Source organism: Bos grunniens, chromosome 4 (assembly GCF_055505025.1).
Source record: "Bos grunniens cultivar Pamir isolate PY7600 chromosome 4, Bosgru_T2T1.0, whole genome shotgun sequence".
NCBI classification, from domain to species: domain Eukaryota; kingdom Metazoa; phylum Chordata; class Mammalia; order Artiodactyla; family Bovidae; genus Bos; species Bos grunniens.
In genome coordinates, this window is record NC_141168.1 from 98192554 (window position 1) to 98204668 (window position 12115).

General features: G+C 36.7%; 1 protein-coding gene across 5 annotated transcripts in view; it reads left to right on the plus strand.

Annotated features, from left to right (window-relative positions):
* Window positions 1-11232, plus strand: part of ETV1 (ETS variant transcription factor 1) — a 97874-nt gene extending 86642 nt beyond the window's left edge. For all 5 annotated transcript variants that reach the window (XM_086398580.1, XM_086398579.1, XM_086398581.1 and 2 more), the window contains 2 exons: window positions 5589-5690; window positions 10883-11232. In XM_086398580.1, coding sequence (XP_086254706.1) covers window positions 5589-5690; window positions 10883-11104 — 324 coding nt within the window. In that variant the 3' untranslated portion in view covers window positions 11105-11232. The remainder of the gene's footprint in view (window positions 1-5588; window positions 5691-10882) is intronic.
* The last annotated feature ends 883 nt before the right edge of the window (window positions 11233-12115 follow it).

A 12115-nucleotide genomic window follows, 5' to 3' on the forward strand; every position in this document is an offset into this window, starting at 1 on the left:
GACTCTGTAGGGCAGGGCCTGGGCCTTCTCTAAAGGTGCTTCTAAGTTGGGCTTGTTGAATGGTCTTTGAGAAAGAGAGGAACGTGCATCAAGTTCAACTCATTTTAGGGAGAGAGGAATTGTTCTTGAGAATTAGAAGCTATTAATTGGACAATCTTGATTTTTGGCAGGAGGGTCGGAGAAAAACATTTAGAGAACTAAGTCATGTGTAAGAGGGCTGTAGGGGAGACACAGCTGTGGGAATACAGGCACTCAAAGGCCATAGTGGGAAATTCTCACTCCTTGGGTGTCTCTTAGGAGACACGGACCCATAGGAATATTGTTTCCCTTTGATTAATGGTAATACCTGTTTTGGATCAGCTGGGCGGTATACACTCCATTGGAAGGTAAGAATAAAGTTTAAAATGTCACATGATACCTAAGAAATTGCCCAAATGAGAGGACTCTGGATAGAGATACAATGGGTAAATGGAGCTCCTTTCATTCTGTTCAGTTGTCTTACCCCCTTCCAGCCTGCCCTTGTGTACATACAAGTGGAGTATTTTCCTATAAAACTTCCCAGTTCAATGTTTATTCTTCTCGGGAGTAGCTTTAGATTTAAGGCTACTGTTATTATTACAGTGTAACCTACCAAATAGCATTTGGACCTCAAGGGAAAGGCGACGTTTTATATTTATTTACACTTTTAGAAGAATTTTGTCCGTGCTGGGTCTTGGTGGCAGTGTGCAGTCTTCTCATGTGGTAGCTTGTCTTGTTGTGGAGCAGGGTCTCTAAAGCACAGGATCAGGGGTTGTGACACGGCAGCTTTAGCTGTCCCTCAGCAGGTAGAATCTTCCCGGACCAGGAATCAAACCCAGGTGCCCCACATTGGCAGGCAGACTCTCAACCACTACACCAGCAGGGAAGTTTGAAGGGCCAACTTTCATTAAAGTTTGTGTCTTTTCATGAAAGATGCTTTCTCTCTTTACATTAGCTGAGAAAGCATTGGGAGACTTTTAGCTAACATAGCTATGACTCAGATTGGCTGTTGTATCTTAAACACCCCAGAAAAGTAAAAAAAAAAAAAATTCAGAGATATCTATTTTTTTTACCTTAAATTAATTCGTTTCATGTAGATTTGACATCTACAACCTAGGCTAATGGGCCTATGTACATCTTATATTATCTGCTCTGTGAGTCCTTGTATTCAGTCATAATCAGATAATATGTCCTAATTTGATATCCAGAAGATAAGATGATAGTACTTGTAAAGATTTAAGGGATTTATCTGATTCGAGTATGGATTGAATAAAGTATGAAATAAGAAGAACTAATGAGCACAATTAAGTCTACTCCAGGTTATATCAGTGAGAGGGTATGTTTCCATCTTCTTTAGCTCCACACCAAGTATACACAGATACATGCATAATACCTACTCACACACAGAGGGCTCAGGATCAAAACTGTAAGTATCCATTATCAAGTATGGGCTAAATGTTTGGGTAGTTGAATTTTGTATTGTGTCTAAAACTTAATTTGGCTGTCAAAGGAAATTCATCTTTATGTAGATGTACTTAAATAATGTAAGTGAAAGAACCACAAAAATGTGAAGCACTAAAGATTGAGGCTAGAATCACTTAACATAAAGTAATTTGAAAGCTTGTTAAGTAATGATGAGAATGTGAGCTCTTCATCTCATGAAAGATGTTAATAATCACTGCAAGAGTTGGTTCATGCTAGACCTTAAGGACATCCAGCAGGGATTTATATCAGTTACTTCTGTCCATCTGTGATTAAAGTGAGCAGAAACAGAATTTTTTATTGTTGCCATGGGCTTCCCTGATAGCTCAGCTGGTAAAGAATCTGCTTTAAATGCAGGAGACCACAGTTTGATTCCTGGGTCAGGAAGATCCCCTGGAGAAGGGAAAGGCTACCCACTCCAATATTCTGGCCTGGAGAATTCCATGGACTTGGAATTCTCCAATACGTGGAGAATTCCGTGTATTGTCCATGGGGTCGCAAAGAGTCGGACGGCCTTCACTTTCACTTTCATTTGTTAAGATGGGGGTATTACTGAATTACATCAGTGATTATTGATCCACTTAGAAGTGTAAAAATTCTTAGGCTAGTGATTAAGTTCTTTATGTATTGATTTTTAAGCTGATTGTGTTGAAACAACTAGAATAGGAGACTTGACCAGGGGACCATTATGTTACATCAGATTGTGAATCTCTGTGACTTTTTTATTTTTTTAGCCTAGAAGGAATACAATTATATCTGTTCTTATGACAGACTAGCATTTAGATACCTTTTCTGTAGCAGACTCTGAAAGTAAAAAAAAGAGCTGAGGAATTCAGAGAGTCGGCGGACCATTTCCAAATAGTAACTAACTCCCTGGTAATAGGGAAGTAAGCACTGAACGTCTCCGAAGGCCTTTTGTTCAAAATGAAACATTCCATTTCTGATTGCTGCATTGCTCACTGCTGCAATTGCTTCCATCAGGCAATGACTCTGCTGTTTATGTTTAAATTTCTTCTTTGAGAAGTGTCTGTGAAATTCCTTTAGTCTCCGTGGCCCCCGGTCACCCTCTTCTTTCAATCACACAGCAGTTCTTTGAGGGTCTGCGACAGCGCAGCTCATGAAAGGTGGCTGTGAAACCATCCTTGTTGGAATTACTTTAAGTTCCACTTGTTTATATTCCATCTTGCAGTTTAAAATGATACTGAGTGAGATTTCAGTCTTGCACTGATCATCTGCTCTGTGTGTTTAGGATAACTTCAGCAAGCGCATAATCTTTACCTTCTCTTCTTTGAGATATTTGAAATTATGGGATCTTATTTTTGAATTAATCATGGGTTCAGGGAACAGTTATTGACATAGCAAAGCATCTACAGGACACAGCATGCTAAGTCATTTCAGTTGTGTCCGACTCTTTGCAACCCCATGCACTATAGCCTACCAGGCTACCTTGTCCATGGGGATTATGCAGGCAAGAATACTGGAGTGCGTTGCCATTTCCTCCTCTGGGGGACCTTCCTGACCCAGAGATCAAACCCACATCTCTTATATCTCCTTTATTCACAGGTGGGTTTTTACTACTAATGCCACCTAAGTAGAAGTCTTTTGGTAATATTCAAGATTGTTGAGCTGGAAGAGTTATCGAGAAGTCTGATAGCCTGTGGTTTCTAGGTTTACTGTTGCATATTCAAGCATGATTTTTTAAAATAAATTGAATAATATTAATAATTGAACAATTACATTGTCCTATTTAATTCATTTGACAATAAGGGTAACTGCTATAGATCGTTCCACTCTCCTCATTGACAGCCAACGTGTTCATTTGAAAGAATGTTATAAGGAAGTTACTAGAAGTATTGTTACCGTTGTACATGCTCCATGTTGAAAATGGTCCTTTGGCTGGATATAGTGGTGATTGTGATGGGTCATTCGTGAGGGCTGGATGGACTTTATTAGTTGTTGGATGGTCTAACCTGTCCTGGAAGTTTTTATGTTGTCTGTTCATTTTAAGTTTCAGTCTTTTAGAACGATTTTATTATGATAGGAACACAACATGGGATGTATCTTCTTATCCAGTTTTTAAGTGCTTGGTCCAATATTGTAAACTAGAGGCACAGTGTTAAAGCAAATTTCTAGAGCTCATTCCTTTATCTTCTATAACGTGTCTACATCTCCTAGGCATATGGGTATGTCTCATTTTCTTCAACTTTATGATAAATGTGATATTGAAATAGCTCTAAAAATAAATTTGATTGTTTTAATATGTCTACTGATACCCACAGTGCTGTGAATTAGCTGGCATCAGAAAAGTCAAACTCTGCTTACGATATTAAAAAAAAGGCATCTTTTTCTCCCTAAAGACCTCCTTTGGGGAGAGAGAAAGTTGTTGTTAAGTTTGTCGCAGGTTATTTTGCTTTCTAGGTATATCCTGGTGAGCTAGAAAAAAATTATTAAGAAATGCCAAAGTATTCAGAAATTGTTGTTCAGTTTAAGGAGATACTGATAATTTATTTTCACATCCCCTCCAGGTTTGCAGGCTCTTCAGTTGTCCTGTGTGTTAAAGATTCACTGATGTCCATTGTTAGCTGTTTAAAAGATGTTTTATTTAGAAAGTATTGCTTTCACTTATTATTGCCACTTGCCCATCACACTATTGCTCCCAACATTTACATTAAAATTAAGTTTATCTTAATTAATGAAATTAATTAATGGGTTGATTAATATTAATGGAATCCATTAGTTAATCCATTAATTAATGATATTAATGTGTGCCTGTCACTGTGACTTTCTATTTGGAGATACATAGTCACAGGGATGTGACATCTCATATTTCGCTTTTAAAAAGTATACTGATGTATGTGACTAAATTACATTGTATCTTCATTCAGGAAATAGAAATTAGTGAGAGAGAAAATAGGAAAGATCAGTGTTTTTTAAAGAAAAAAAACAAACCACAGAGAAAGGTTATTGCTAATAAAATAGAGTATTTCTGCAAAGCATTGTATAAGATGTTGCTATATGACATACAACAACTTGGAATTCTGAGAACTTGAAGGAGAACGCTAACCCAATTAGAAAATGCTCTCTCCGGGTTGCCTAGGTATACACGGGGGCTGCAATTTCTGGTCAGATGAAGCAAAAGTGGAAATTAATGAGGATGTGACTTTGACTGGAGTCACAAAAGCAGGCTACCCTGTTCTGGATCATCTACAGCTAGCCCAGGGTCGTGGGGAGGGAGGGGATACAGATTCATTGAGGAAGGAGGTTTTGCTAAAGCTCTATTGAAGAACTTCGTCTTTGCCAGAAAAGTTGCACTTCCAAAGTCGTATTATAAAAAGCTCGGAGATTGTTCACAAAACCACAAAATGGATATTCTGCTTTAGAGATTTTTGTTTGTGGACTCGTATACATGGTGACCTTTTTTGCTTCCTTCTTATTTTTAGCATCTAATTACTGTTCTTTAAATGAATGCTTAATTCCACCAGTTTAGTATTGACTGCACTTTTTTTATTTTCTGATGCTGCTTCAGGCAATAAAAATTATGTACAGTTCAGCTTACTAATTTGTGCACACTATGCCACTTGTCTTTTAGCCAGTGTGTTTTAGCCAGTGTCAAGCAGGGTATCTTTTTTCCTTTGACTTATCATAACCTGAAAAACACCTTTACCAAGAGATCTTTATTTATAGATAAAGTTGCTCTTGATCTTTAGTTTTTAATCTGAAAAAGAAATAAGAAGGAAAAAGCAGAAATGAGACCTCAGAATGGGAAATATGCCTCATTTTGGTGAATTGCAGCCTGTTCAGTCCCGTTGTAAACACATTCCCTTATTTCCATTTAATTTTGTATCCAAAACAATAGTGACAATGAATTCTATTGTGATGTTTCAGAATGATCACTTAGTGCCTGGTTGAGAAAGCAAACCAGGACCCAGGAAATGCAGATCTTGATAGCTTTTGCCTCTTATACGTATGCCATCGATTTGGATATGTTTTAGATGGTTTGGAAGTAGTTAATGAATTAACTTAATTTTTATGAAATATGTTGATAAGATAATACTTAACACAACAATGTGGTTCTGTCTCAATGGCAGGTGGCCAGGCGTTGGGGCATTCAGAAAAACAGGCCAGCTATGAACTATGATAAACTTAGCCGTTCACTCCGCTATTATTATGAGAAAGGAATCATGCAAAAGGTGAGCAGCTAACACAGCATTAAAATTTATTGAAATGTTTCACATTCATCCGCATGTCATACTTCAAAGCCACATATCATTGCATTGTTGAAGCAAGGTTTTCGCTCACTTTAACGTATGCTTAGCTGTTGGTTTTCCTATTACAGGGCCTTCTGTTTATAAATTTATGAGCATTATAGGCAAATATGTAATACAAAATAGATTTTCTGAAAGTCCCCACTTTGCTGTGTTTGGTTAAAAAAAATCCTGCTTTAGTACTAATATGGCCATATATGGCAATATATGTCCCTAAAAGTTGTTGACATTTTGCTCATTCTCCACAATTATACAATTTTGAATATTAGCTGAATGTTTCCTTTCCCCCTCTTTTTCTGATTCTTAAAACAGTCAGAGCATTTCTTGTTCTCATTCTGAAAAACATCTTTTCTTGGCTGATTTCATTACTTGACAGCTTAACATCTTAAACAGTTGATTTGAAATGAGTATTTAATCTTATCTTGTTGGCATAAGGACATTAAATATGCTTTATTTCAAATCAGTGTCTTAATATTTCAAGGTAGCTTGTTTAAAAAGTGTGAGATAAAACAAATGAATTACACTTGGGACAAAATCTAAAATTTTTGAAGAAGGTAATGAATAAATAAAGATAAAACATTTGGGCATTTGTTATTATTAATATCTTTCAGCCTTGCATTGTACTCAATCTATTAGTCTTGACTGTGAACGGCGTTTTAGGATTTATCCATTGTGAACGTTACATTATAGTTTCATTATGTGTCCTTTGTTCATTTGTGGAAACATGAACATAGTTACATATTACAGATCATGACATAGTTTTATGTCACCATGCTGCTGCTACTGCTAAGTCGCTTCAGTCGTGTCCAACTCTGTGCGACCCCATAGACAGCAGCCCAACAGGCTCCTCCGCCCCTGGGATTCTCCAGGCAAGAACACTGGAGTGGGTTGCCATTTCCTTCTCCAGTGCATGAAAGTGAAAAGTGAAAGTGAAGTCACTCAGTCATATCTGACTCTTTGCAACCCCATGGACTGCAGCCTACCAGGCTCCTCCATCCGTGAGATTTTCCAGGCAAGAGTACTGGAGTGGGGTGCCATTGCCTTCTCCGTAGCTATTCTCTCCATAGCTACTGTCACCATAGCTATGCCAAGAAAAACTATACCAGTTGGTCCATGACAATGGTAAAAGAAGAGGGGAAATAGCATCATTTGGGCTTTCTGGACCAAAGGCAATCTGCTGTCTGGTTAGCCAGCCAGTAAGTTAGAACTTCAAAGAGCCTTAAAAGATAAGGCTGAATGGGATTCTTAATTGCTTCCTGTTTCCCTGAATCTCACCCTCAAATTGTAAAACCAGTTACTGTCTGCTCCGTCTTCTCCATCTCAGTCCTGGAGTCTTTTTTTTAATTCTTCCTTTCTTTCACCAACCACTCCCGTTCACAGCCAACCTTTTTCAGATACATACCATCCTTTCAGTTTTCATCACCATCTTCATAATCGGGCAAAGGAAGTAAACGGGCACAGTAGGTCTCTGCGGGTCCCCTGCGCAGTGGTACACAGCAGTAACAAATGCAGTCATGACTTTGGTTTGCATGTTAGCGTCGTGTGAGATGACTGGTTTTGAACAGATTCTTCTGCTAGTAAGCAGCAATATTCTTTCCTCATGAAGCTGCTGTGATTGTTAAATGAAATAATATGCTTGAGACGCTTGCCTTGTACCTGGTGCAGTGAAAGGCTTCAGCAGATGGTATCTGTGAATAAACCTTGCACCTTGAAGCCAAGACATATTTAGCTTGTATATCTTGACTAGTAAGCCCTTTAATAAAGGGAGCAGTCACAGAGGCTAAAAAGTATCTCAAAATATCTAATCATACCTCAACTTTTACACAGTGTTTAAAGGGGTATCTGCAGGATGTTATGTCTGGTCTTAGATATTCTCAAAGGTATTCAAACTTATGCTTATTATTGATATCATTACTAACATATTCCCATTTATTTATCCAGTTATCACACATCCCATTTGTTTACCTCTTATTTTAAGAAAATAATAAGGCAAGATGCTTTCAAATGATCAAATGATAGCATAGATGTTGGAATACAGAGAAAAATGTTGTGGCTCCTCATATTTTCCCTATTAGGCTGTAATTGCCAAGGTAAACTATTAGTAACTATTTATCAGCCAACATAGGATAGCAAAATGTGTACTTAACAGGCCTTTTGGGTATCACATATGATACAAGGAAGAATAGACCGTTTAAAGGTGAAAATGCAAAAGTTGAAGTGTACTTATAACTAGCACAACAATCAAGACTTGACAGTTTTTGCAGACATACGTATTTACTCATTACACATGTTGAGCCGGTCTACTTGCTGCTCTCTGATACACCTGTGGCTTTCTCATTGCTTCATTTTCTCCCTGATAACATAATGGATAAGTAAGTCCTAAGATAGTCATTCAGAGGAAAATTGTGCAGTCCTTTAAAAAAATATGAGGTAGAATTACATATTTTAATGTGTAGGGGAAAATGTTTATCTGATGATGCTTGTATATGAACTTAAAATTCTGTGTATATGTAGTGTATGTCAATATTAAGTGAAAAATTAGAAAATACAACCAAAGTGTATCAAAACATGAAAGAAACCCTAATTATTTCAGTAGCTATGAAGGAAGAAATGATGAAGTAATGATTATTTTACATTATAGACGATACATGTATGTTTTTACTTCAAAATTTAGAAGTGCCTAAATAAAAGTATATATAGACATTTAAGTATTGGTTATTTCTGAATGATATAATCAAATTATTATTTCTTTTGGCTTAATCTGTAATTTCAAGTTTTCCTCCAATATTACTGTACTATTTTTGAAATTTTAAGAGTTAACACATAATTTAAATAGCTAGCCTTTCAAAGCACAGTTCAAAAGCTAACCTCCTTGTTTAATTCTGATTCATCTCTCTTGCAAAATTAATGTTTTACCTGAGCATTACTATTTATATATACTCAATGTATAACATTGTCCATATTGTAATTGTATTACTAATAAGAGGATTCATTATGTTCCTTGGTTGTTTATCAGACCTTGTTCTAAACTCTGTGGCATTTAACATAATCCAATAAACAGAGTAGTAGCTCTAAATATGTTTACTGAAAGAAGAAGTAAAACAGTGTATCAAGGCAGGGTCCTTAAGAGATTTTATAATGCTGATTGCATATCATACATTTTAATTCCCCACAATAATTTATTAAATAATTTCTAATTATAACCACTAGCAACAGGTTGTACAAAAACATTCCAGTAGTCTAAAGCAAAGCAAATGCCTCCTTCTCAGTGGCCACAAGCAAAACAAAGCCAGTTATTAAATGCTCTGAGATATGCTGGCCAGTTACTTCATTTTTTTCCTCAAAATACTTTGAACAAAGGAATAACGTGAAAACTGGGATTTAGTATCGTTGAGCTTTGTTTCTGATAGGGCCTATTTTTACTTTTATGGCAGTTTCACCATTTCACCTTTATGAACTTAATTTCCTTTTTATAAAGGGCTAAAGTGAATAAACTTATGCCAGACTCCTCTGTTTGCATGCCCTGTGCTAGAAACTTCCATCTCAGTCTTGTAACAGGCTTTCCAAGAAGCCATCGCTGCCTCCATTTCATCAGAAAAAAGGGGAACCGAGGGTGGTTTAAGAAACTTGTAAGTGTTGGCTGTTTTCAAGCCTAAGGATATTCACAGTATTTGAATTCTCTTGAATTCTCGAAATTGGTTTCTCTTATAGGGTAAAAAAAAAAAAAAAAATCCAGGGCAAAAAACAGTCTAAATCTGAGTCTAGAACAACAGTGCTCTTTGGTAATTTTTTTCCTACAAACAAGCACAGACAGTTTATAAACCTTGAATTCACCATTCCCCCACGTTTCAAAGCAACTAGTAGAGGTGTTGACTGATTTTCACCTTTCTAAAATTACTGAACTCAACATACACACAAAGTCAGTATCAAACTTAATACAAAGAACTGTATTCATCCACTCCCACTCCCTACCCCAAACCCTCTGGGCTTTTGAGAAGCTCAGCATTGTCTATTAATGGCAGCGGGGGAGGGCTGTATTTGTTTCACTCAATTGTTTATAATTTCCTAGAGAAGCATTACTCTTCAAAATTTAACTTTGGGACGTGTCATTTCCTACAAATTACGCTACTTCTCCTTTATTTCAGGCAGCTGTCACATTTCTTTTTCTCATTTCCTCCCTATGTATTGTATATTTTAAATTCCTTTCACTTTTTTTACACCTCTTAATTCAATTTGACACTATATACACATCCTTAACGTCTGTCTAAGGCATCTTGCTTTCATTTTTAAAAGTGATGTACCCAGGATAATACTGCCCTGTTGATCCATCTTTCATTTAAATAAGGCTATGCGTCTTTCTTTTTTCAGATGAGACTATACAGCAAAAAAGAAAAAAATTAAAGGAAAGAGAAAGAATAGTTCATCCTGCGAATCAGTGAAGCACTAGTCTAGTCTTATTAGGAACACAGTCCATTTTTTTCTTTTAAGGTTTGAAAGTTTAGCTTTTCTATAATTTCAGAAATATAATGTTAAGAGGGAAACACTACACTTTAAATGTCGTGTTATTTTATAAGTACAAAACCTTTTCAAACAGAGGGGAAAAAAATTTAATGTGAGATGCCTGCATGAAATCATTGATTTTTTTCCCCCAAATAACAATGTAAGTTTACATTTATATTAAAACAACAAACTGCTAAGTTTCCAGTTTTATCTAAAATGAATGTAATTATCACTCAAGGTCAGCATTTTGCATTTCCCTCGCTTGAACTGTAATTTATCCCACAAAGTGAGGAATTTTTTTTTTTTTCCCTATCTGTATCTGTTAATACTTGATTGCCTTTTCTTTTGTTATCCATCCTTTCTGGAGCATTAAACCATGTTTTTTGTTCATTTCTCTCCCTGCATTCCCCATTTGGAAATGGTGAAGATGAGGTTGTGTTTGTGTGTGTGTGTGTTTTAATTGAGGTGTAATTGACGTAACAACCTTGCATTAGCTTCCAATGTAAAATATAATGATTGGATATTTGTATCTCTTGCAAAACGCTCACTATTCTAAGTTTAGGTACCATCCCAACATCCCACATAAGGATGGGCTTTTTCTTCCATGTTTCCCTCAGGTGGCTGGAGAGAGATATGTCTACAAATTTGTGTGTGATCCAGAAGCCCTCTTCTCCATGGCCTTTCCAGATAATCAGCGCCCACTGCTGAAGACAGACATGGAGCGCCACATCAACGAAGAGGACACGGTGCCTCTGTCCCACTTTGACGAGAGCATGGCCTACATGCCGGAAGGGGGCTGCTGCAACCCCCACCCCTATAACGAAGGCTATGTGTATTAACACAGTGACAGTCAAGGGCCTCCTCGCGCTTCTGCTCTTTTGCAAGATGAAGAGAATCTCTGAATTCTCTTCAATATTTGATTTTTGTCATTTGTATTTTATTTTTAAATAATAATACACAAAAAGGGGCTTTCCTGTTGCATTGTTCTATGGTCTGCAATGGACTGCGCACTTTATTTGAGGGTGGGTGGGGGTAACCTAAACATTTATTCTGTGTAACAGGAAGATAATGGGCGAATGGGAGGGGGGATTGGGGTATTACTTTTTACTTAGGCTTGGGATGGGGTCCTACAAGTTTTAAGTATGATGACGCTATATCATGTTGATTTGATTTCATAACAACCTAGAAAATGTTCATTTCCTCTGGGTATCTATGGTACAGTTAATTCACATTGTGTAAATATCCACTTGGAGACTATCTGCCTTGGGCATTTTCCCCTAGCATTTCTGTGTCTCCGCAAGGTGTACAAAAAAAAAAAAAAAAAAAAAAACTACTGTAAAAGGCAGTTTAATTGTTAAAAATGACTGTTTTTGCACCTCTTGTAAAAAGTTATTTAGAGACTGCATTTACTGTTTTTTTGTTTTGTTTTGCTTTATGTATGACTCCCAGAGGAAAACCATACAATGGGTATTCTCTCTGAAGCTGAGTAATCACCATGACTGTAAATGAGGGGCACAATTTTGGACTCTGGCTCCAAACTGAGTCACAAGGCCAGTAGCAGTACACGTATCTGGTGCCACCTTGCTATTTAGATACAGATAATACTGTCCTTTAAATATTTTGAAACCCATTTCAGTTACATAATGATATTTTTCATGGTCCTTTGAGATCTTCATTTAAATGTTAAATCTGGGATCGCAATGAAGCAAAAAATATCTGTCTCCATTCACTTCCTTCAGTACATAAAAACATTATTTAATCAATAAGAATTAACTGTACTAAATCACATATTATGCTGTTCTAGATACAGCAAGCACTTCTTAAGAAAAATATCCAATACACTAAATAGG